The sequence below is a fragment of the Lissotriton vulgaris genome, chromosome 10 (genome assembly GCF_964263255.1).
Source record: "Lissotriton vulgaris chromosome 10, aLisVul1.2, whole genome shotgun sequence".
Taxonomy (NCBI): domain Eukaryota; kingdom Metazoa; phylum Chordata; class Amphibia; order Caudata; family Salamandridae; genus Lissotriton; species Lissotriton vulgaris.
Window position 1 is genome coordinate 120,053,804 of NC_141698.1, and position 26,741 is coordinate 120,080,544.

General features: G+C 46.3%; 1 protein-coding gene across 1 annotated transcript in view; it reads left to right on the forward strand.

Annotated features, from left to right (window-relative positions):
* Positions 1-342: 342 nt before the first annotated feature.
* LOC147684808 (actin, cytoplasmic 1-like) overlaps positions 343-26,741 on the forward strand; it is a 45,659-nt gene continuing 19,260 nt past the window's right edge. Inside the window, exons 1-3 of the mRNA XM_086940676.1 lie at positions 343-477; positions 23,669-23,797; positions 25,889-26,128. Of these exons, the coding sequence (XP_086796802.1) occupies positions 23,675-23,797; positions 25,889-26,128 (363 nt within the window). The 5' untranslated portion in view covers positions 343-477; positions 23,669-23,674. The remainder of the gene's footprint in view (positions 478-23,668; positions 23,798-25,888; positions 26,129-26,741) is intronic.

Below are 26,741 nucleotides of genomic sequence, written 5' to 3' on the forward strand. Positions count from 1 at the left end.
TGCACTTCTGCTCGACATTATACAATTTTTCAGGCAAAGAGTGGGGGCTAACCATGTCCAAAAGAGGCACTTTTCTACATTAATGGTGTTGGCAGGACAGCACATTCACAGGTAAAGGAGTAGAAGGGAGGACTGGCCTTGCACCAGCACGTGGCACGGTCGTCCCATGGGGTTAAAGTTTCCCAGATAGCATCGATGCTGTAAATATAGTCTATTCACCAAGGGGTACCACAGCAATAAAGGAGATAAGATGGGGGCCTAAAGGCCGTGCCATAAATGGGGAGCTCATAAAACTGTCTTGTTTCTTTAGATTATGACTTAACTGAGACGCATTCCAGCCAATCGGGAACCAGCTCATGTCTCATAACTCCCGAAGCCCCAGCTGACGGCTTGTCACTCTGAGCTCCATCACCAGAGGTGGGCAGTGTCACCCCAGCGCCTGCAACTGTCGTCAAATCACAACCACCCAGCCCAAAGGTAAGCATACTTCCATGGTGCAGTGTTTAGACTTTCTTGGGACATGGTCTATACCAGATGCCTCCAGCTTTCTATGGGGAATGATGGGAGCTGGTGGAGAAGTGGTGTAGGATATTGTTTTAAATTAAGGGCATAAGTTTACACGAAGAAGAGCTATTTGTCTATAAATTGAATTAATTATCAGATAGAAGCGTGCCTTGGAAGCAACACAAGGACTGGTGTGGGCTGATTAGCAACTTTCTGAAGTTCTCACTGTTCCTGGATGTATGAAAGGGCATCGAAATCTGCCCCTTTTAACACTATCATAAAAGGGCAATGTATATTAGGTAGGGTCAGAGCCTCCTCCTGCTACTGTCACGGTACCCTAACCCAGAGAATTAGCTGAGGCCAGCACAGTTGACTTGCTGTCGTGATGGCAGCCTCTGCCAGGCAGATACCGCCCTCAAGCCCCATAAGACAAAGTGACGGAACCACCTGCAGAATGTAAGGAGGGGCCCTTGGGTCTCTCATATCTCACAGATAATCAATGATCTTGGTCTAAATAGGGGCCCTCCTGAAGGTTTTAGGGCTCCCCTGAAAATCTGCCCTCCTCCGCATGGGCTTGTGTTATTCCCCATTCCAACACTGGATGGCAGCAACGCTTGGCCCCTTGGGACAGGGGCGCGTCAAGAAGGAGGGCAGCAGGACTGCTTCAGGCACCAACATGCCTCCCGCTTCCTTGGTTTGGCTCCATCGGCCTGGAGGCTTGGAATCAAAAGGATTCTCCCTCAAAAGCAGCGGAGACAGAGCAGCCTCATCCCGCCAGAGGTGGTAGAACAGCTGTATGGCTCTTCAGCTTGCAAATGGAGACAGAAGGCGAGGGTTCCAGAGCTTGTGTGTTTTGTTGCCTTTGAACAGGTCTTCAAGCCTCAGGAGTCCACTTCGAGGGATGCTGAGAGATGAGGATGCTGAGACGTCCTGAATGAGTGTTCACTGAACAGGATGCAACACAACGAAAACCGCAGTAATGAATCCAGCTCAACTACAGTACTGTCGGCCAGTCTTCTAGGTGCTCCTGGGGCAGTTCAGTGCTCTGCCAGATATACATGAGCGAACCAAGTCACTGTGCTTGTGCTGCTCCTTTTATTTTTACAATAGTGGCCAAAGGATCAAATTAAAAAGTTTGGACCCAACTATTTGTCCAAAATGAAGAAAGTATACTTTAAAGGTTGTGAATGTACTTGTGCTGTTTTGAAATCTAGTGCAAACACTTCTAATTTTCAGTGCAAAGCTTAGGAAGAACACATTAATGTCTATCTGTTGAAGCGCAGTAGTCCTTGTTTAGCCAGTGCTAGGAGGAATGATACTAGTGGATGTGTATGCTGTCCACAGCTCAGAGAGCGATAAAACGTATATATAGGATATAATGGGACTTATGTTTCGGCAGACTGTATTTCTGTCACAGTTGTGACCGAGTAACATGTGCACAAAGATGTAAATCAGGCCCACAGGTGTTTGATGTGCATTGGTCAATACATGTTTAATACGGGAAACAGCAATCACTACGCGGATTTTACCCCGCAATGCCATTACATCACATGCATTACAACGCATGCAATGTAACTACGCGTAGCCATGACTACACATACCATTACATCGCATGCGCTGTTACAACGCATGCAATGTAGTGCCGATCCACCTCGTTGTGAGGAAACTGGGGCTATTCCGTTTCCTCACAACGACGTGCACCGCCATGAAGCAGGAACCGGGAACAGAGACGGCGACGCCGGAGAGGAACCACGAGGAAAGAGAGATAAGGGTTATTGTGCTTGGGGTAGGAGTAGTGTGGGTAGTGGTTTAGGGTAGTTGTGTAGTGTTTTAGGGTTAGGGGTAGTGTAGGGGCGGGAGTAGTGTGGGTAGTGTATTAGGGTAGTGTTGTAGTGTTTTAGGGTAGTGTAGGGATGGGAGTAGTGTGAGTAGTGGTTTAGTGTAATGTTGTAGTGTCTGTATAGTGAAGTGGTTTAGTGTAGTGTTGTAGTGTCTGAGTAGTGTAGTATTTTAGGTTTTAGGGTAGTGTTGTAGGGTTTGTGTAGTGTTTTAGGTTTTTAGGGTAGTGTTGTAGTGTTTGTGTAGTGTAGTGTTTTAGGGTTTAGGGTAGTGTTGTAGTGTTTGTGTAATGTAGTTTTTAGGGTAATATTGTAGTGTTTTAGGGTTTAGGGTAGTGTTGTAGGGTTTGTGTAGTGTAGCGTTTTAGGGTTTAGGGTGGTGTTGTAATGTTTGTGTAGTGTTTTAGGGTAGTGTCGGGGTTCGTGCAGGGTGGTGTAGTGTTATTGGAGGGAGTAGTCGTGCAGGGGTAGGGTAGAGTCACTTACCTTGCAAACGAGTATAGCTTTACCACGCATGCCTTTACGTTGTAATGGCATGCGTGGTAAAGGCATAGTCATGGTAAAAGTTTGCGATGTAATGGCATGTCATGGTCAATGATATTGCGTAGTAATACCCGCGTTGTAATGGCATGCTTGGTATTGGTATGCGATGTAATGACATACATTCATTCAATACAACACCGTAGTCCGGTAGTGTTTGTTGGTTCATTGTTACATGCATTGCATGAATGAAATGATCAGACCCTAGGTGTGGTCCTCAGAAGGAGACCCTGAGACTGCCCCTGTTTACAGGACTCAATATCTACCTGCCGCAATCGCATTCAAGGCAGAGGAGGAGAGATCTCTTCCCAAGCCTTTTTGTGAGCCGCGAGCTACAATTTTGCTTCTTTGCACGGTTTCATACCTTATCCAAAGGAAGACTTTTGTTGTAATAAACAGGGCCCTTTAAACCTCTACTCTTCCTTCTGTTGTCTGAGGCTCGCTTGGCCATCAGGACCGGCCTGAAGAAGGACATCAAACACAGAATGCGCTCCTTTGGCATAAAGTTTGCTGCAAGAACTTTGCCGGATGTCCTCAGACCAAGGAACACTATGTTGTGGTGAGAGGTCAATATATCACTGAGCATAATCAATCCATACATTTTCAAGCAGCCTTCAGGTAAATATTCCATATTAGGAAATAACTTGGATGCAAAGACTGCTCACGTCCCTGCCTGCTCTGAAACCCCCTGGTGTTGTGCCTGGAAATGACCTCGCTCACAGTAACAGACAATAACTCATTCACTGTGCACGGGGTCCATAGTGCAAGTCCACCTGTGCCTATCAGAGCAATAGAGCGATTCAGGTTCTTATATTCACTCATGTACAATCAGTCATAATGATAGGAACACAAGGTGATGCTTGGTAATCAGATTAGGTTTCGTCCACTATAGCTCAAGTTTCCAAAGTGCTTATTTTGTACAAAATAATAATAAGTACACAATTAAATGTAACAATAATAACATTATATTAAGAACAATAATAGCAATAATAATACTAAATAATTGTAAAATAACAATGATAATACAATACAGAAAGAAGCTCAGGGCCCAAACCTTTTTAGGACTTTGGCGTTACTGCCCAGTCCTGATTCCACATTATGCCCCTTCCTTTTGTCACCTACATTTCCTGAATCTTTATCTCACTTGGGCAGGTTCTTTTTTTATCGCTCTTTTCTGTTGTTGTCATTTTATCTCCTGTCTCCTTTTCTGTCTTTCTGTCTCTTCCTCAACTTCAAATTATGAAAAATAAATCCCAGTCTCAAAAAATGAGGGCCGGTGCTCATCACCAGCAACCCCCGAAAAGTGGAGGAACCAGCTGACAACATAGTAGTGGAAGGAAAAATCTCATGTGAATCAAGTGCTGGTAAAGCCAATAAGTCTGTCTTGCATTTTCAGTCCTGGCTAAAACATTTTGAAAAGCCTCCTCCAGTGAAAAAATGTTTTAAAAATCACTGCTTTCGGTATGCACATCTATGAGATAAATAATTTAATGTGTGATATCCTAGTGTACTTTTGACATACATTTCAATGCAAACACTCTATAGGAGGCAGAATGATACATGAAACAGCCAATAGTACGAGGCGGGAGTCAAATACTCTGCTGGGTGGTGTCAAAGCCCCCTCTATGTAAAACTGTAATTAGAGGTAGGAGTGAAATACTCTGCTGGGTGGTGTCAAAGCCCCCTCTATGTAAAACTGTAATTAATTGGTAACAACAGGTGTCAGAGACAGCCATGCTGTTCAGACAGAGCTAAAAAAATCTAACAGCGTCAACACCCTGAGCCTCAGGTGTGTCTATCTTTCGTCTGTATGGGTGTGATCTGTGCAGATTCTCACAAAGGGCACATTTCTTTCGATACATCTATATGGCAATAATTTACCTAACAAGCAGTTATCCTGAAAATATAGTACTGATGGATGTATGACGTTACAACGCATGCATTTACCACGCATGCCTTTACAACGCGGTTTTTACATCGCAATCCATTACAACGCATAGCGCTTTGGGGTGCTGGATAGTGAAAAGTTTAATTTACTATTCCAACACCAGTCCCCATGGACACTAGGGAAGGTGTTGGATAGTAAATTAAACGTATTCCCTATCCTAGAGCGCCCCCCAGCGCAATGCGTTGTAATGGTTTGCGTTGTAATGACCGCGTTGTAAAGGCACTGCGTGGTAAAAGTTGCGTTGTAAAGGTTGTTCACCGTACTGATCTGGCTTTCTTGAACAGACATTGGTCGGTCTGTCTCTGGCCTCACCTCAGACCCCATGCATTTCCTTGGATCTTTGTTTTAAGGATTGTAAGAACTTAGCAGAAGCAGTCAAAACAAAAGTACCAGCACCTATCAGCAACCAGAGGCAGGAAGGGGCTTCTCCAGAGATCCAGCACATGATTCCATGAAGTGGCAGGGGCAAGACAGAAGGCCCGAAAGTGAGGCTCAGCAGAAGCGGCACCTTGCTAAATGCCAACTATCTGTTGGGGAAGCCTCCGTTCCTACAGGCGCTTTAAAACATTAGAAAGGAAATTCAAGGGAAGATGCTTAGGTTTTTTTACTCCAGTTTTGACCTCGACCCTCCCTGAGTGCAAAATACCGGAAACTGTGGTTATAACACTGTCCAGCCTTTTAACCACTGCCTCGTACGAGTCCTGCGTGCATAATGCCTAGTGCTTTACATGGAAATCAATCACTTCCTTATTGTACTTGCAAACGTGTAAATCCGTCCGGAAACTCAGGTTCAAAGGTAAAGGTGCAGACAGACGTGGCCACAATAGCCTGGCCTGACAAACAGGGAGGAAGTGACAACCGAGGAACACAGGAAGGGCCTGAAGCCAGCCCAGCTCTCGCAGGGGACGCGGTCATCGGACGTGACGTCACGACAGGAAGTGACGTCACGAAAGGTGGCTTGCACCATGGGGCTCACTGCAACCCAGAAACTTGTGACAAGTTTCATACCATGAATTTGAATTTAAAATATTTATATAGCGCAGCGTACACCAAACGGTTTCTTGGCGCTTGGGAGGCATAGAAAGCAGGGGCAAAGAGATGAAAAGGAGGAAGGATTTACTGCGGGAAAGCTTGACTGAACAAAAAGGTTTTCAGGCCTTTGCGGAAGAGGGAGTAGTGTTTGGCCAACCGTAGATGGTCGTGGAGGGAGTTCCAAAAGGCGGGTGCCAGAAATGAGAAATTGGACCCTCCCCACTTTTTCCTCTTATAGCGGGGTACCTGTAGGAGGGACTTCCAAAAGCGTATTCAAGTTCAATGCATTTTGATATTAGCCTGTGGTTAAACGATCGAGGACCCTTGTCATAACTTTGACGTGTTGGGGGTTCTAACAACTGTTGTCTGTGATTGTGCTGGCAGAGCTTTGCAAGTGCAGGAGTGGAGAGATTTGTGTTGGATGACCCCTGCAGGAGGTGATGTAGTAACGACGTTCAAACTGCACTGTCTTAATGCAGTGGGGGATGGAAAAAGAGTTTGCGGTAGAGGAAAGAATCTCGTCCCAGAGAGGCCAAAGAGTGAAGTCCAGCTGTTTGGCAGGGGGGGACGGCGTCCACCCGTTAAAATAAGTGGGAGGATGCCGTCCACTCGCGTGGTACCCCGACTCGAGCCCTGCCGGTAATCTTCATTACTCCTGGTTCCGTTGTCCTCGTCCCATTCTTAACACCCCTCCCTCCCTCCCTGGTGGACGGCCTTCTGGTTGTTGGCTTGGTATTTTCAGGCTGCATGCTGGGTTGGTACCGCTTATGCACTCATATGCCGGAGGGAGTGGGTTAGGTATCCCAGCATGCTCCTGTACTTTTTTTCTGTCGCGGAGATAGTGATCTCCACTATGTTTAGGAATGGGACGAGGACAACAGGACAAGGAGTAATGAAGATTACCGGTAAGTAATAGGACATTACTTATAACTTTTTAAAAGTAAAGCGCGAGTGCCGCGATTATACCAAAATGAAAGAAATGGAAAAAACATCTATTTTTTTCACTTTAGTATAATCGTGGCACCCGCGCTTTACTTATAACATTTTCAAAGTAATGCACGGGTGCTACGATTGTGTGTTGCTTGAGGCAGGAATGTTTGGCTGCAGAAAAGGGCAGGTCGAGGGAGTACATTTGAAGAGAGGAGCCACATGCATATTAAAGCAGTGTTTTTGGTTGTAGGTCTGATTGAGGAAAATCTGTTGGTCGGTGGTAGTATGAGGTTTGGAGATGCAGTGTCCGAGTAGCATCGGACGTTGCCAAGGTTTCCCATCTGTCGCTCAAGTACCCCGCCCCTTTCGGAGTCGCACACAAGGCTGTTGCCGCCCCCTTAGTATAGTTGATCCTAAGGCCTTGGTTTATTGCAGCACAACACTGCCAGGCCCTGGCTACCTGCACTTCTACCATTCAAAGGGAGAGGGCCCGAAAGCTGCAGGACTAGCAGGGAGTACAGGCACTTCTCAGCAGCAAACACATACTGGCACTGTGGGTTACTTCTCTTCAGGTGCAGAGTACAAGGCTGCGCAAACACCCAATGCAAACAGCCCCAGAGAAAGCAGCACCACTGATGGCACAGAGCAGCCATCTTTCTACAAGCACTTGGGAGCGAGGGTGCGCTCGCCCTTTGCTTGTCTCTGCTGTTGCATGACCTTAAGTAAGACACAAGGGCAGGGCTTTAAGTGGGAAAAAAAATCTGGGGGTGCTCTAAAAGGGGCGTGGCAAATGTATTAAAGGGGTGTGGCCTATCCGAGTAGGGGCGTGGTCTAAATCAAGATAACTAGCATTGTGAGCTTAAGAAAATCACGAAGTCACATCCAGCAAGGATAATAAAATAGGCAAAAAAGTCTTTTTATTAAGTATAAGCCAAAAAATACCAAACATTTTAACCCCTTGGCTGCTGCGGCTATTTTCCTGCTGTGCTGGAGGGTGAAGGGGGAGGCGTGCACAGCGCCCCGGTGCTCATGACGAGGTCAGCTCGTCATGAGCCACGGCACTCGTGTGCTCAGGACGAGCTGAGCTCGTCACGACCACGCTCAGCACAGCAGGGGAATTAGCCCAGTGTGCGAGCGTTCCACGGGCCATGACGAGCTCAGCTTGTCATGAGCACACGAGAACCGTAGCTCATGACGAGCTGAGCTCGTCATGAGTATGGGAGGGGTTAAAAAAACATGTACAATTATTTACATTACTTAGAAATCTATTGCAGGATTTCACAAAATGCTTGAAGATATTCACTGTGTCTATTTTGCTGGGGTTTCTCACAACAATTTCCTTCAGCAGACCTTCTACCTTTTGCCAGCCAACTCTTTACATACAGCTTTTCGTCAAATGTTTCAAATGGAGGACCATTGAATTTTACCCATAAGCATGGTCTCTACAAGAAGAGAGGCCGGCCCTTGTTGGACTAGCAATTAAGTTCATTGCGCTGAAACCTCTCTCGCAATCCGTATTGCTTGCTGGCAGGGTTTCCATGTCCATGCAAACTACTAACTTTTTTAATGCTTCAGGGGTTTTCTTTCCACCGAAATCTTTGAAGAGTCTAAAAACTATGATAGTATCAGCTGAAACTCTGAACACAGTTTCTGGATCTCTGTTTCCCCATAAAGAATACGTTCATCACCAGAGGGCAAGTTGCCTGCATCTAGCACACTGAAGCTGGCTATAAGTTTTTTCTCAGAATCCGGGGCACCTCGTTTATTGATATTTACAGACAAACTTTTGTAAAACTGATTTGGATTAAGGGCAACAGAGTTACTTCTACCTAGGAAAAGAGGAACATTCTTGAATTTGCCCTCGTCAACTGCTCTCAGAAGCAAACTCCCCTGGTGAGTCCTTCATTGCTCTAAATATACGTACTTGACTAACCAAAAGTCTGTGGGCATTAACAATTGTAATGTCCCTCCTCTGTAAGGAGAGTGATAAGTCTTTGAGCTCTTGAAGTGCATCACACATTACCCCCAAATCTCTGCTAAAACAATAGGATGTAATCTTCTTCAAGAGACCTTTATACTTAATCCCGTCTCCTATGGGTCTGGATGGCTCTTTTGAAGCATTCTCAAAATGTTTGCACAAGTCAGGGAAGCAGTTCCAAACAGCTTTCACAGATCTGTAACTGGATGCTACCCATCTAGTATCATTTTCCCTATCTTCTGAAGCTGTACACATAGCTTGCTGGTGGCAAGATTTAGCTCTCTCTGATTTTTTGGTTACATGCTGTATGTGGCATACAATGAGTCCATGAAAATCTTGAAGTGATTGACCCTGGCAACCTCATCAACTGTATCTGCCACAGCAAGATTTGGAAATTCTGATTTCAGCAATGCTACTACTCCTCCTTTTTTACCAAACATTAATGCTGCTCCATCTGAACATACTGCAATCAAGATATCATGTAGCAGACTTTTTGTGAGTCCAACTTTTTCAAAGTAGCTTAGGAGAGCTGTCTTTACGCCAAGGGTATTTGTTTCTGCCAGCTCAAGCAGGCCGAAATAGATGGTTCATTTCCAAAAATGCCTCAGAGATGGATGATTAAGGTAGAAGCACTGCTAATAGAAGTGCTTTCATCAATTAATACTGTGATCTTTGGTTTGTGTTGTCTGATATAACAGACCAATCTTTGTTGCATTTCCAGTGCAATGTGTTTTATTATTTCAGTTGCAGTCACATTGCTGTGCAAAACACAGCCCATTGCACTGCCATTCTTTGCCTGAAGGCGAATTAGATCAGGGTGGTCAGTGAAAGGGCGATCTTTTTTTGCAAAGTAGTAGGCAGTGTCAAATACCCTGCATGTGCTCTCCATATGTTTTTCATTACATTTGTGTACTGTCACCACCAATGTATTTTCCTGCCGAGCTGTAAGAATGTCTTCAGCTGCCAAGTGACCAGAGCTCGCCTTTTGCTTCCTAAAAGTGCTATTTCCAAACTTAGAATTTAAAAACCATGTTCACTAAAAGATGTGTTATTACATTCTGAGTTCAGGGATACCAGATTCCATATGTCTATCTTGCAATTATGGTAAGATATGCAGGTAAACATGTCACACAGCATTCCCCATGTTATCCTATGGGCAAGATAGCCTTCCATTAGTGAAAAACGAAATTGGCAGTATTTCACTATCAAGACATGTTATCCACACTAGTAACCCCAAACAAAAACCGGGACATGCGATATGGTGGCTGCGCGCGTGCACGCACGTATAACCGCAAGCTTGAGGCCAAGCAAAGCTTGTGGTAGCACTTTGAAAAGCCACTAACTAAATGTCTCGCAGAGTAGTGTATGTGCTGGCTCAGGCGAGACCTAAAAACTACCCATATAAATGAAACAAGGTGCAAAGCGAAATATAACAGATTTTATTGGAATTGCAATGGACTTTCAGATAATGCAGAAAACAGTAGGAATTTTGTGTTCAACATAAGTGGTTCTCAACCCTTTAACTTCTGTGAACGCCCACTTAATCTTTACAGGGAACCCTCACTGAATTATTATTAGAATCTACCCCCTCCTCCAGCGGCCCCCCCCCACTCGAGTCATTACTGGAAGCTGGGAAACCCACCCAGCCTAAGCATTGACGATGATTTAATCAGCAAAACAAAACACAAAAAGTGCAGTAAAAAAGCATTCAAACAAATACATAAATTATGACACATTATATTTACTTCTTAAACATATACATATAAAATCAAAATTTTAATTTTAATAGAAAGGTTGGCTGTAGGAGAGTAGGGTCTGCTATCCTATGGTCACCCCAAATTTTTGCTTTTTGCTTCACTGGTTTTCGACTTACTGAGGCTGTGGGCCTGCTAATCAGGCCCCCAGCCTGCTGTTCTCTCTCTAAATTCACATACATGTACTATAGGTACATAACCCAATTGGAAATGGACTCCTTGTCAGCCCCTGTACCATGCACTATAGGTGCTCAGGGCATAGGTGCCAACCAGGCCTACCAGGGGCTGCAGCATATCTTTTGCCACCCCTGGCTGGTACTTAAATTGACGCAACTGGCTGATCACTCAGCTGGGGCAAGTTGGTGTAATCACCCCTTGCTTAGATATAGTATACCTATATCTAAACCTATATCTGGACACATATATACCTATCAGTCACTCCTATGGCAGGCCTTAACAATCCTCGAGGCAGAGTGCTTGGTTTTAGGTGAGATGGGGCTCTAGCATGAGCTGAGCCTGTCTGCAGCTGTCGGGACCAATTCCCTTAGCTGTTCCGGGATAATGCCAAACCATATACTATTAAGTGCATTATAATCCTCGCGGTTATATGTTAACTTTGGTTTGGCTTTATCAAAACATGTTGCGTAAGGTGTCATACGATTTGGAATACTATCCCCTCGACAGTCCTGTCAACGGGGATAGCATTCCACCCCTCTAGAGGGAGAAGACATGTTACTTTACTAAAACGCGGTTGATTTTTAAAAGAGCCTCAGCTCCACAAAATGGACACTTCTGCCACAGACACAAGTCTGACCTCCTGCTGCTGACCGAAACTGAGCCGAGGAGGCCTGGACAAAGGCTTTCCTGTCGCAGGGAGTTGTCACACCACCCCAGACAGGAGATAGTGGATTGTAGCAGGGAGGTTTGAAAGAAACCAGACACTGCCTGGGGAGCACAAGGCTTCCCCTTGCATAATCCGGTCAAACCGGTTCTGGGGCATCCCAGCCCCAGTCCCAGCGTGACCCTGGACAAAGGGAAAGGGGTGTAACCACTTCCGTCCTGGGTCCCACCCATAGGAGGGACCTAGCAGGTAATCCAACCCACCAGATTGGTATAACAGTGGGAGCAATGCCCAAGCATTCAGATTATCCTGATGAAACTTAAGAAACGAAACTCTGGACCCTTCGACATCCTACTCGATGTAGAAGACTGAAGAATCTCCCTTGTGGTCAAGGAGTGACCACCCTGTGCAAACAGGTACCATCCAGCACCTCGACGTTTGCTTTGTTGCTGTTCCCGCCGGAACTCGAGCAACAGCGATCAACAAGACCAAGCGAGCCTGCCTTCTAACAGCCCGATCCACAGTCCCTGCAGAGCTGAGACCCGTGGAGGCGACCGGAAGCGTGGGGCCCGCCATCTTGGAAAGACCACGAGATGCTGACCGTGCAGCCCACGAGTGACACTAAAAGCTGTACATCAAGGTTTGAGAAGCCCCAGCCCTGAGCCACTCTTGCACCAAAGCTCACCCCTCTACACTCACCGAGTGCTGCGAGGGGCCCTTCTGCATCTTTTGGCTCAACGCGTTGGCCCGGTAATTTGCCCGTTGGCTTGTGGCCCCTGTGCCAATTAACTGCAAAATCTAACTTGTGATTCTGGTTGCTCCAGACTTGCACTCGCTCCTCTGAAAAGGAGCACCCGCTCTGACCCTCCTGGTTCGAGTGAGAAGCAATCTTCCAGTCCTGCGTGGATTGCTCTTGCCAAGTGTTGTTTGCTCCAATCCTGAAGGCGACACCGCCGACGGCGAGAGCCTTCGTGGGACAGCTCGTGATCCACTCCTCAACGTCGCAGATGCCTTAGAGTCCACGTGGCAGCGTAGAAAAGCTCCTCGACAACCACCTGATTGCGCCCGACATTGCCTGGTTCCGTCCTGGTTCCACCCTGGTCACTGCTGAGTGACCCAGACTCTGTCCCCTCTGCTTTCAGGTAGTCTACAACTTCGATCCACCCTTGGATCAGACCGGACACTTCTCCTTCACAACGCCTGCAGCATCTTCAGCTTCAAGCACCAACAACCTGCGTGACGAAACCCGACATAACTTCCCACCTATGCACCCGCTTCCTGTGGGCGAGGTAACAACGCCGGTGTGCCCACACTGGTACACACCTCTAGTGTATGTGTCTTAAGTTTCATCCTTCTAGGTTAAGCGGAAGTCTCCTTAAACTGTAACTTTATAACTTTTACACACCATTGACTTTGCATTGGTGCATGCGTGTGCTTTTAGCGCTGCACCCGAGTCCCACGGGCTTTTCCCGACTTCAGCATTGCTAGTCCCGACCAGTTCCAGCGATTCCCCAGGCCCTAGGCCTGACCACTATTCGATTGGTATCTCTTATACCACTTTCTTAATATATGGTTTGAGTGGCCACCCGGCCTCATCCATAATTGTGCAACTTTCATATGCTTAACTGTGCTTTTGTTTAAACGCTTGTGCCTCTTTACTCATAAAGAGTACTGAGGATTATTTTAGCAATAAATACATATATTTTTATAATATATAACTTGTGTGGTGTCCTTTCATTTGATATTACAGGATTGTGATTGGTAAAACAGCTCGCTTAACACAACCTCTTGAGTTAAGCACTTCATTCACCCGGTGCTCCTGGGGAGCTCATCTACAACTGTGATCCGGGGTCTGGGTATATGCTGGGCTGCCCCCCGCCCCCCTGGCCTAGAGCTTTTCACGTATGCTGCATGATCCCACTCCATTACCTAGCTGCACCAAATTGAACTGAGAGATATATTGAAGGAGCACACTCTGCACTATACAGGACAATATTACTGCACAGACCTGCAATCGGCAAGCGCATTGTTCACCCTGCTACCATTAAAGACTTCCAGCACATAGAGCCTTGACATCATGCTACCCTGACCACCGATTACATCCGGTCTCTTTGGATTTGGTACTATGGACACAGTTCTGTACTCTCAGAGGGGGAGAAATTACCTAACGCTGCACTACATCAGCCTGCAAGTTGGTCTAGTTCGAGGGGCGGCCCTGTTCACATCTAAAGCAACGGCTTACTATAAGAATTGTCCTTGTCCTCCATCTTCACGCCTTTCCGGGGTATCGGGGCACGGGCCAAAAATACCCTAAGCAGCGCCTAGTCCCCTTTGAAAAATTAGTGGACACTACTCACGGCCAGCCTAGTGGCATGGCGACAGGTGGACGACGCCAGCCAATTAAGTCCGCTGCTACTAGAGATGAGGGCAGGATTCAAAGCTCTTGATGTTCAATTTGACGCCTTGGACAAACATATGGCAGAGCTGGGGATGAAGATCCAGGTGCACGATCGGCGCCTTGATGTGGTAGAGTCCCGCACATCGGACCTGGAGGATGGGATGGCGCAATCCCTGAAAAGAACCGATCGCATGGAACGGATCCTGAAAGATGTTGTGATAAAAAACGAGAATTTGGAAGCGAGAAGTCGTCGAAAAAATATTCGCCATTTGGGCGTGCCCGAATCCACAGCAACATGGTGGAAACAATCCTGACCGTCCTGTTTGGCAAAGAGGCGTTTACTTCTGGATTCTTGGTGGAACGCGCCCACAGGTAACTTGGCCCAAGACCCAACCCCGCCTGCCCTCCAAGGCCCATTATTGCACGAATAATGAACTTTAGAGACAGAGACACAGCACTACGCCTGGCTCGTGAATGGGGTGAGCTCTCCTGGCAGGGCTCCAGACTATCTCTCTACCCTGATTTCACCGCCATGGTACAGGATGCTAGAAGGAAATACCTTGAAGTTAAGGCAACACTCAAGAACTTGGGGTTAAAATATGGCATACTGTATCCTGCCAGATTACGGGTAGAAGTCAACGGCCGACCCCAAATCTTTGAGAATCCGACGGAGGTGCAGGAATTCTGCCACACCTACAAACTTAACAGAAATAGTGGTTCGGTCGCCAGTGCAGACCTGTTCTCGAGCTCTGGCCTAGGCTAACAGTTTAAGTTTTTTATTTTGTCGCACATTTCTTTGCTTGAAGTAATACCGGGACTCGACTTATATAATGTATCATTTTACAGGTTACTAAGCCACAGGATAGTACAAGTTCCCACCTTTGGTGTACACCTAGCGATATCTGTGGTGAAGATAGAAGGAACCCTAATTGTTTGTTCTTTATTGCATTATGGGTTCCACTGGTGCCTTGCATTGTTTTAGGTAAATTGGTATTGCCTCTCCGAACGGGCGGGCAGGCTGGGTGGGGGATGGTGGGCGGGGAACGGTTGTTATTGCTAAGCACTGAGTTTCTGGTATGTTTGATCACAGACACTCTGGATAGGCACAAATGTTGGCTATTCTTCAATCCTCTAAACAAGACGCTGTTATGGCACAGTTAGGTCACAACCTTGGCCCTTTGAATGTTGCCCTAGCCACATGGAACGTTCGAGGTTTGAATGAAACCCGCAAACGGAGACGGGTGCTCCAATATTTGATACGGTACAAAAGGGGGCGGTGATGGACGGAGCATCTGAACCAATCAAACACTCACACCCAGTCAAAAGATCTGTGTTTGATCCATCACTCTTCTTTAGCCCACTCTGCCACCCCAGTTCAGACATGGCTATATGCAAATCAGTCTGACCCTGTGCCTCATGGGAACAGTCCAGCCCGAACTGCCTAGCCATACCTTCCCTGGACCGGAAACAAGCTTCCGAGGACCGGTTTCTGGCATTCCAGCCGTCTTCAGCCCGGCTTGCTTGAATCCAGTGGCAAAGTGAGCAAGGGACGCACGTCTGAGCATACCCTGCCACACTTATGGCGGCCAAAGCGGTACAAAAGGGGGTGGTGATGGACGGAGCATCTGAACCAAACAAACACTCACACCCAGTCAAAAGATCTGGGTTTGATCCATCACCGTTCTTTAGCCCACTCTGCCACCCCAGTTCAGACATGGCTATATGCAAATCAGTCTGACCCTGTGCCTCATGGGAACAGTCCAGCCCGAACTGCCAAGCCATGCCTTCCCTGGACCGGAAACAAGCTTCCGAGGACCGGTTTCTGGTATTCCAGCCGTCTTCAGCCCAGCTTGCTTGAATCCAGTGGCAAAGTGAGCAAGGGACTCACGTCTGAGCATACCCTGCCACACTTATGGCGGCCAAAGCGGTACAAAAGGGGGTGGTGATGGACGGAGCATCTGAACCAATCAAACACTCAGACCCAGTCAAAAGATCTGGGTTTGATCCATCACCGTTCTTTAGCCCACTCTGCCACCCCAGTTCAGACATGGCTATATGCAAATCAGTCTGATCCTGTGCCTCATGGGAACAGTCCAGCCCTAACTGCCAAGCTATGCCTTCCCTGGACCGGAAACAAGCTTCCGAGGACCGGTTTCTGGCATTCCAGCCGTCTCCAGCCCGGCTTGCTTGAATCCAGTGGCAAAGTGAGCAAGGGACTCACGTCTGAGCATACCCTACCACACTTATGGCGGCCAAAGCGGTACAAAAGGGGGTGGATCAAACCCAGATCTTTTGACTGGGTGCAAGTGTTTGATTGGTTCAGATACTCCGTCCATCACCACCCCCTTTTGTACCGCTTTTGGCCGCCATAGGTGTGGCAGGGTATGCTCAGACGTGAGTCCCTTGCTCACTTTGCCACTGGATTCAAGCAAGCCGGGCTGAAGACGGCTGTAATGCCAGAAACCGGTCCTCGGAAGCTTGTTTCCGGTCCAGGGAAGGCATGGTTTGGCAGTTTGGGCGGGACTGTTCCCATGAGGCACAGGGTCAGACGGATTTACATATAGCCATGACTGAACTGGGGTGGCAGAGTGGGCTAAAGAACGGTGATGGATCAAACCCAGATCTTTTGACTGGGTGTGAGTGTTTGCTTGGTTCAGATACTCCGTCCATCACCACCCCTCCCCCACCACCCCCTTTTGTACCGCCATTATTTGATACGGCATAGGGTCGTCATCACATTCTTACAAGAGACACATCTCCCACACAGCGATTAGGCCCGGTTTGCATCGTCATGGGGCACGAACAGATTTTTTGCAAATTATAGCAACTATGCCAGCGGCACAGCAATTCTCATACACAAACGACTCCCCTTCAGGTCCCACTCTGTAACCTGTGATGAGGAAGGCAGATTTGTAATTGTAGTGGGCACATTGTTTGTTTATTAGGTGGAGTTGGTATGCATATACGGTCCAAATATAGACTTCCCTGATTTTTACCATACACTATACTCGAGGCTTCTACAGCTTGGCTCAATGCCCCTTCTACTAGGGGGTGATTTACGCCGGAACCACCACCAAACTCCAGAAGAGACTCCAGCGGATCCAGAACGCCTCAGCACGACTCATCCTGGACATCCCCCGTCGCAACCACATCTCCGGACACCTGAGAGGCCTGCACTGGCCCCCGGTCAACAAGAGAATCACCTGCCGTCTCCTCACCCACGCACACAAAGCCCTGCACAACCAAGGCCCAGGATACCTCAACAGCCGCCTCACCTTCTACGCTCCCAAACGCCAGCTTCGATCGACCGGCCACGCCCTCGCCACCGTCCCCCGCATCCAAAGAGCCACCACAGGGGGAAGGTCCTTCTCCTACCTCGCCGCCAAGAATTGGAACTCCCTCCCGACCCACCTCAGCCTGACCCAGGACCACCTCGCCTTCAGGAAGCAGTTCAAGACCTGGCTGTTCGAGCAGTAGCAGACCCCCCCTCCCCTAAGCGCCTTGAGACCCTCCGGGTGAGTAGTGCGCTATACAAATTCTTTGATTGATTGATTGATTGATTTCAACATTGCTCTTAATCCCACCACTGGTAGCACTTCAACTGCCCCAGACTGTAAACCTAGAGCGCGCAAAGTCTTGCAATCTTTGTATGGACACTTTTCTCTTCTAGATTTGGGCCGCGTTCGTGACCCGGACCACACTACATATACACATTATACGGGCTCCCATGACACATGGTCTCGGCCCGATTATTGGCTATCCTCCCCAGAAATATCTTCGCTGGTTCCATGAGCTACAAACATTGCCCAGGTCCTATTCGGACCATCACCCGGTCATATTATTGCTAAAGATCCCTCGCCCTGAAGGGTTCGAAAGACAGTGGAGATTCCCAAGATGTGCGTTGGACGATGAGGTGTTCAGACAGGAAATTCAGGAAGCTATAGAAGACTACTTTGAATTAAACACAGATTCTGTGGACTCCGAGGCGGTGTTGTGGGAGGGGTTTAAGGCCTACCTGAGGGGTGTATGCATCGCTAAGAGTGCTGGAGTGCTTCATGACCTCCGTGGCACGCTTACCATGCTAGAGAGAGAGCTGGGATCGTTGGATGCCAGTCAGAGGGCAACTGGGGACCAGAGTTACGACTCGAAGAGGGCAGCTTTGCTCCTGGAGTGCATTGAGGTTGCTGACAGGGAAATTCTTTACATGGGGAAGTATCACAACGCTAATGTTTTATGGGGAGGGGGACCGCCCTGGATGAGTGCTAGCGCAAATGACCAGACCCCCTTACACTAAAGCATACATCACAAAGTTGCAGTCCACACCGGGGTACTCGATCACGGATCCACTAGAAATCCAGAAGGCGTTTTTGTCTTACTTCAAAACACTTTACACTTCAAAATTGGGTTCTGATCGTACGGATCAGAAGTCTTATCTATCTGAAATTGCATTAGTATACTTAGAAAGATTCATGCAAGATTTGTTAGCAGAGCCCATCATGAAAGATAGTATAGATGATGCCATTACAGCCCTCAAGACGTCCAGCGCTCCTGTTCTAGATGGGTTTATTGGTGAGTTTTACAAAGCCTATAAAGACCTCTTGATCCTCTGACTGCTAGATGTCTATGCCGACGCCCTAGAGAAACAGATACTCCTGCCTACTCTCCGAGAGGTGGTTATCATCCTGCTCCCCAAGCCGGGTAAAGATCTACTGTGTGGCTCATATCGCCCCGTCACTACTAAATTTAGACTGCAAAATCCTCGCTAAGGCGCTTACTTGCCGCCTCTTGCTCTTTATGGAATCTATAATCTCACCCGCCCAATCTGGTTTTATTCCACACCGTTCCACTGCCTTCAATCACCGCACCCTATTTAACACTTTGCACAGAATAAACCTTGAGATCCCCACAGCAGCGATCCCTCTAGATACTGAGAAGGCTTTGGACTCCCTGGAATGGCCCTTTTTCCTTTCCATAATGCAACGCATGGGGATGCCACAAGGATTCATTGCCACCACAGGTCTGTTATATAGTCAACCTACAGCTAGCTCTGGCTCAATGGTACTCTGTCTGCACCCTTTCCCTTATCACGGGGCACGAGGCAGGGTCGCCCACTATCCCCTTTATTATTTATTTTAGCAATGGACCCCTAGATTAGGCACTTTCAGGAAAAAAAACTGCATAGAGGTTTGCAATTTAATACGAGCCCGTTGCTAGTTTCTTTATATGCCGACGACACAATCTTATATGTTCGAGACCCCCAGGCAAACCTGGATCCACTCGTCAGAGAGATCCTACATTTTGGCATTTTTTCTGGTCTGGGGATTAACTGGCATAAAGCAGTTATCTTCCCTCTCACAGCAGGAACAGCCCGCTGGGATCTGGAATTCCCACTGGAATGGTGTGCTGATTCCGTAAAATATCTGGAGGTTCACATCCACCTCAATTCCAACCAGATCATTCGACGCAACAAATAGACTCCTGGCTCCGACTCCCACTCTCCATGGCAGGTCGAGTGGCCCTTATTAAAATGATTGTACTTCCAAAGTTTTTATATCTGTTTCATAATATACCAATCCCACTTACAAATAAATTCTTCAGCACTTTGTGATCGCACTTAATCAGGCTTGTTTGGGGCAACAGAACACCCAGGGTGAGATGGCAGATAATGACGCTCCCCTGTGATAGAGGAGGCTACGTGGTCCCTGATCTACAGTTGTATTTTCTGGCAGCACAATGTAGTTTCGCACAGACATGGTACCACCCGGATGCCAGGATTACATACCTACGTCCGGAGCCAGAATTCGTCTTACCGAACACCCTGGCCACCGTATTGCCCTCAGGCATCCCCAACACCGGGGCATGGGTTAAGTGGAGTCGTATCACAAACACCCAGACACTGTACTCTTCATCTCTCCCACTCCCCAAAGCTATATTGCTACCCATTACGGGCGAAAAGTTGGTACAAAAGACTTGTACTGAATTTAATATTAGCACAATGGGGGATTTGTTCCCTGCCGGCCACACCTTCGACCCAGATGATGTGTCTATGTTTCCAGATGTAAATGTAAATGCCACATTTATGGATACATTTATGGATAAATTTGTCTTAGCTAGGCTGCGCTCAGCTCTGTGGGCTCAGCTCCCGGACTATCCGCTAGAGCCTCCATCGTTCCCCCCCTTACAATGGTGTTAGGTAGCAGCAAAGGAATCCATCTTATATCACAACTGTACAAGGCATGTTCCGACCTAGTCCCGCTTAATGATGAAAGGATACGCAACGCGTGGGAGACGGATTTAGGCAACCCAATCACTGATGAGCAATCGACGGCCTGCTGCAAGGTGATAAAACGGTATCCCTCAATAGCAGAGATAAATTGATCCACTTCAAGTTCTTGTGCAGAATTTATGTTATACCTGCCCGAGCACAAAAGATAGATCCTGGTAGACCACATCACTGCCAGCGGTGCCAGTCCCTTCAAGCAGACTTTGCGCACCTTGCCTGGACGTTCCCAAGCATCCACACCTTTTGGGTTGAAGTACACAAAACTTTAAGTAAAATGATAAAATTGCCGATTGAACCCTTGCCTGAAATTGCCCTCTTGGGATATGTTGTTCAGTTCCCTCCTAAAACACGCAGATTTGCTGCCATCTCTCTACTCTTGGCTAAAAGGGAAGTCGCAATCTACTGGGGCGGCAAGAGGGCTCGGACTATACACGGTTGGATCCAAAGTTTAGCAACCTGCTCTATGAGAAGTGACATATATGCTAATACTATCCTTCCCTTCTCAAGACCTAAAGACATCTGGGGCCCCTTCAGATCTTTCCTTTCGCAGCAACAGCAAGACCCCCACTCCCAGCTGGAGCGGGGTATAGTACCGACTGGGGTGGGCTAGATAGATTCAGATTCTGCATTGATGGTCACTGATGTGTCACGCCCACACACCGTGCCTAGACTATTTGTTTCCCTGCGTAATTGTCCTTGAAGGGGAGGTGGGGATGTTCTGATGGACCAGTTGGCGATAGTGGCATCTTGGATGGGTCTTGTGTGTGTTAAATGCATAATTTTGCCTTACTTGTTCGATCTACTGTGCTTTGGAGAAAATGTCACCAGTACCGTATTATGACTGTACCCTTTATATCATTCATCTGTACTCAGTGCTTCGCATTGTTCTTACCAAAATGCGAAATAAAGTTATTTTTAAAAAAGTACATGTCTACTACAGATACTCGTGGCTAGAATTACATATACACAAGTTGCAAATGTTCTCAAGAGTACATATTAACAAAAGTTGAAGCGATTAGGGTTGAACAAATATATATTGCATAGTTACAGATTTGTTTTACTTTGCTGTCATTATGGAGTTCAATTTGCGTCTTTTTTTGTTCACAAACCAAAGACGTCTGTGCATATAGGCTTTCTTTAAGAAGCAACAAACTAATGGCCCGTTTTAAATAGTACATGGAAAGCAACATTTTGCTGTGTATGCCTTTTAGGTTCACCCCTTAGAAGGCAAACAACTTCTGAATACTTTGCCTACTGCTTTTTCAGAGTACATGTTTCGATCGCAATCTATATAGCAAAGGAGACCATACTCACAGATTACTTTGCATTTTTTTATAATCAGTTACTAATAGAAATAAAAGAACAATTATGAAAGGCAAACAATAGAATTGAAATACAACACCTGGAGGAATTAGACACCAGCAGATTTACCAAAGAATCACTTACACTGGGGCTCACAAAGAGTTAGTTGGTAAAGTGACAGGACCAGGTAGGATGTTGTGAACTAGTGCGCAACTAAAAGTTGAGAAAGCAGATGAAAGATTGGGCCAAAGGAAATCATGAGTTGGTCTTCAAGAATTTTACATTTTTAAAAACAAATATAAACAAAACAGTGAGCATGTGTTCTTACCAATTTTACTACATTTCTCAATTATAGAGATTTGCCTTTTAACGAACGGAGAATATGGATTTATTTATTTATTTATTTAGAAGCTTGTAGAGCGCACGGCTACCTCCGGCGGAGGTGTCCCGGCGCTAAGATTACATGAGAGTCCCCATAGAGAGTAACCAAGAACACATCCCACTGATGGAAAAGGAAATATGGAAACCGATTAAAACATGTTTTTCCACAAAGCCCTCATTACGAGTGTCCCATTAATCCAGATTGGTTCAGTAACAGAAGTTACCTGCAGAATCTGGATTACAAGTTTATCGGCAACACTATTTTACTGATGCCCCTTCCTGCACCCATTCGTTCAACTCACCCAGAAAACACTTGGCAAATGCGAAGGGAAAAAAGTCCCAGTGTGTGTGAAAACCCATGGGAATTGGTGCAGAAACACCAATTGCCGAGGCAATTTCCCATTGGTGAGGGCTAAACTTTAAGTACCAAGGTATTCAGGTGTCTTATAATTACACATCCCCATGATATCGTTCTCTCTGGCGCAGGAATACCACAAGGGTATCCCAGGTGAACTTGTAACGAGGCATGTAAGCAAATAACAGAGCACAGAGATTAACAACCTCATTGAGTTATTCACAAGATTAAAACACATTCATAAAAAAAAGTGATCCAACTCTGAAAAGAATGAGAGTATGTAACAGTTGTGCAACTAAAGATGAGTCACAGTTAAGTCTTTCCTGAGATTTATGTAGTCACATATAATGGAACGAAGAGTGATCTACTTTTTAAGTTAGAAGGGGCCTGCACCTTTAGGCTTGTCAATACAACACCTGGGGAGGAGAACATTTATGAAATCACTTATGCAGGATTTAGTCATATGTCACTGTTTCATGGGAGAAGCTAGTTACTAGGTCCATTGAAATGTGATGCTACACAGGAAGGTCATATTAGACAAATCTATTCGATTCCTTCGAGTCAGTAACAAAGAAAATAGGTAAAGGCAGGGTGATGAATGTGAATTACCCAAACATCAACAAAGCCTACACTCCAATGCCATACCAAGCATTTCCATTTTCAACAAACTGAAATTCTTTGGGATGAAATGGTGTGACCAGATAAAAATAGTCTTCAAAGTGGAATCAGTCCTCCACAAGGGTTATAGAAGACCTCCTTCATGCCACGCGGGGAACATGGATTTGCCTCACAAAGCAGCTAGATATGGAGTAACAAGAATGTAGTGGATGGAAGAGTAGATCATCCTCATGCAAGGGAGGATAAGGCGCAGTCATAAGGATTATTCAAGAGGGAAATTAGCGGAAGGGAGGGTGTGATGAGCACGAGGTAGAAGCAACCCAAAAGAGCAGAAGGAGAGGAGGAAATGGAATGGAATGACGATCCAACAACACAAAGTGGATCAATGTGAGGGTCATCGGCAACAGTTGGGAAATTTGGGAATTTAGATGGTGAATGGAAACACAAGAGGAACTTAGCTCACAAGAGGTGTGGTACTGGGAACCTCAAGCAAATAGTGGATAGAAAGAGAATCAGTCACACAAAAGAGGAATAAATGGGGTGTATCTCTAACCCTATTGAGATACATTTGGAAATGATCTATTTTTTAAACTAGTTTTTTCAAAAATGTGTTTGGCAAGGACCCCATCCCTGCCATACAGAGACGTCCTATGAAGCTGGGTCTAGTAACAGACAAAATAAGGAAACTAACTATAGCTGGTGTAGTAAAGGTCTGACCTGGATTTGGTGTGAATATACACATACCACGAGGGATTATATTTTTTCCTATTACTGAACAAATTTAGAGAATCCTGTTGGGGGTTTTGTGCACCTCTTCCTGTACTGCCTACAGAATGCAGCAACAATTCACAAGTAGTTTATATGGGGGGAAAATGTGTAATGAGTGAATGCCATTCTGCTCTCCAGCTTCCCCCGTATTCCACATGTTTTTGCTGCTAACAATATTCATGACTCCTCTTCCCACAGTTCACCATGGAGGATGATATTGCTGCACTGGTAATCGACAATGGATCGGGTATGTGCAAAGCCGGCTTCGCTGGAGATGATGCTCCACGTGCTGTCTTTCCATCCATCGTGGGGCGCCCAAGACACCAGGTTAGTGACCCCTAATTTGCAAGAACAGCTTGGTATTGGTTGGCTCTTTTAGTTGATTTTCCTTTCTTCATATATTAGTTGAGTGATAATGTGCTAAACGATTTAAAACATTCATGCATACTGTTAGGATTCACTATTTGGAAGGGAAGCCCTAATGACGCCCCTTCCAAATTATGAATCGCAAACCCATTTTGCGATTTGGTAACAAGGAGGCCACTTTAAGACAAATACATACAAATCAGTATAAATTAGCTTTAAGTAAATTACTTAGTGCAGGCAAATCACTGCAATTCAATAAAACTTGTAGTAAAGTGAAAAAGTATACGTTTAGAAACAGCTAGAAATCCACCTATAAGGGTTCAGCTATTAAAAAGCTTTTAATGCTGCAATAGTTTTAGAATGCGGCGCTGTAGCCAAATGGGGAGGGTTAGAAATGAAACTCCTCCACAGTATAATTCTGCACGTAGCTCGTTGGCAATCAGTCACTCAAAACTGAGTTGGTATGGAAAATATTATTACATTTTATTTGAATGGACATCTTGGATTCCACAAAGGAGGCATACAATTGTTTGTTATACATTAACTCTTTCGCTGCAGCGGCTATTCCGCAGCAGAGCTAAGGGGGCGGGGCGGCCGCATGCTGGTGACTGAACCGCTCCGTCACCAGCCGCGGTTGAGCTGTGCTCATGACGGAGCGGTTCCGTCATGGCCCCGCCCGCTCAATGGAACGCCCAGCGCAGGCAAGGAATCCGCGCCGCGCAGGCGCGGCTAGCGGGCCATGACGGAACCGCTTCGTCATCAGCACAGCGCCACCGCAGCTGATGACGGAGCGGTTCCGTCATCAGCATCGAAGGTGTTAATAAATGAAACTCCTTCACAATAACATTCTGCACGTAGCTCATTAGCATTCAGTCCCTCCAAACTGAGACAGTATGGAAAATACCATTTCAATTTATTCAAGTTAACATCTTAGATTCCAAGGAGACATACGCTTTTTACTATACATTTTAAAAATTGACAATGACCGCAAAGGAAACTTCAGTGGGGTCAGGGGTAGGATGGAAGATAGTCGTTTGCTGGCCAAGGTTTTAGACTTTCATCTGTTTTCAGACAACTGGCTAGCTGTAGTCAAGCCCTTAGTCACATGCCTGTGGGATTTGAATACATCAAGATATCTAGCCCAAATATTTAGCATGTACAGGGAAAGAGAGAGACGGACGGAGAGAGTTGTACAGAAAAATAGATCAAGAGAGATATAGAAAAAAAGAGCTAATAATGAAGAGAGAGAGAGAGAGAAAAAGAGAAAATGGGGTAAATTAATCCAAATGTTTGACTATTATCAGGACTTGTATTCCATCCTGAAATAATTACAGTGGACTACTTAAGCTGTCCGCCTGACATCCATGCCTGCATTACCCCCCCCCCCCCAGATTAGGATGGCGGTAGAGACAGCGGTGGACGGAAAGACCGTCTGCCACTGTACTGACGCGGTCGCCTTGCGACCGCGGCGGTAATAGAATAATATGGTGGCGGTGTCCTATGGACACTGCCAGCCATATAACAATGTCCACATGAAGGGGCCTTTCCGCGGCGGCAATGCCGCCATAGAAAGGCAGGCGCAGGCGCCCCCAGGTGGCGCCAGCTTAGGGGGAGGACAGGGGGGGGTACCCATGGTACCCCCCACGTTTGCATATGCAAAGCGGCAGGCACCGCGCGGTGCCTTCCGCTTTGCATATGCAAATGCGTTCTCTTATGTTTTGCATTGTGGCGGGCGGTGCAGAGAACACCGCCCGCCACAATGCAAACCATGTAGGATGTGCCCGCCACTGTGGCGGGTACATCCTAATTTCCCCTACGGGACCCCCGCCCTTATGGCGGGCGGTCCCGTTCTCCGTTAGGGTGGCGGGCGGACAAAGTCCGCCCGCTATCCCAATGAGCCCCTTACTTCGGACCCCTCTGTGAAGAAGAACCCTGTGTTTATGGTTGTGTATATGGATGTCCTTTTAACGATCAAACCTTAATTATTTAAATTAGTTGTGAATACATATAAAATCATTGCTTTCATTACATTGCCGCTTCCTCTCTTGTTAGGGTGTGATGGTTGGTATGGGCCAGAAAGACAGCTACGTTGGTGATGAAGCCCAGAGCAAGAGAGGCATCCTTTCTTTGAAATATCCTATTGAACATGGTTTTGTGACCAACTGGGATGATATGGAGAAGATTTGGCATCATACCTTCTACAACGAGCTGAGAGTTGCCCCAGAGGAACACCCGGTCCTGCTAACAGAAGCACCAATGAACCCTAAAGTAAACAGAAAAGTTATGACACAGGTTTGTTAATCAATACCCACACCTTGAGCAATCATAACCTTCGAAGAAAGCGTATTACTTCTGTACATTTTTGTTACTTTTACTCATTTTTTATAATATTTTCATGTTGTTGTCTGCATTCCTTTGAAAATCTACTTTCATAGAGAGAATCACTGGCCACATTTAAGTTCACCAAATAAAATGTGTGGTTTGAAGAGTGAGAAGCTCTTATTTAGGAAGCTTCCAGGAAAAAGTGGATTCGCTTTGTTGTCTGGGGTTTTGATTATTCTACTAAGGCAGATACATCCTTCAGGCTTAGTTTGTATTTCACCAAGAATACGGAATCGCTGCATAGAAACAAAATCATACCTATTAAGAATATGGCTGGTTGTCATGGAATCTTTTTTAATTTTATTGAGTAAACTATTTGGGGGACACAATACAAATTCAGTTCACTAGTGGAATTCAAAGGGTTTTATTCTGTCCCTTATTCCAGTGAAACAATGTGTTAACATTCTCCTCCACCCTCTTACTTTTCCAAATATTATCGTGAAACTAAACGAATAGCACCTTTCCTAAGGGGAAAGCCTGCTTTAGATAATGCTCTCACTCACAAATTCCTTTGAGTAGGTTT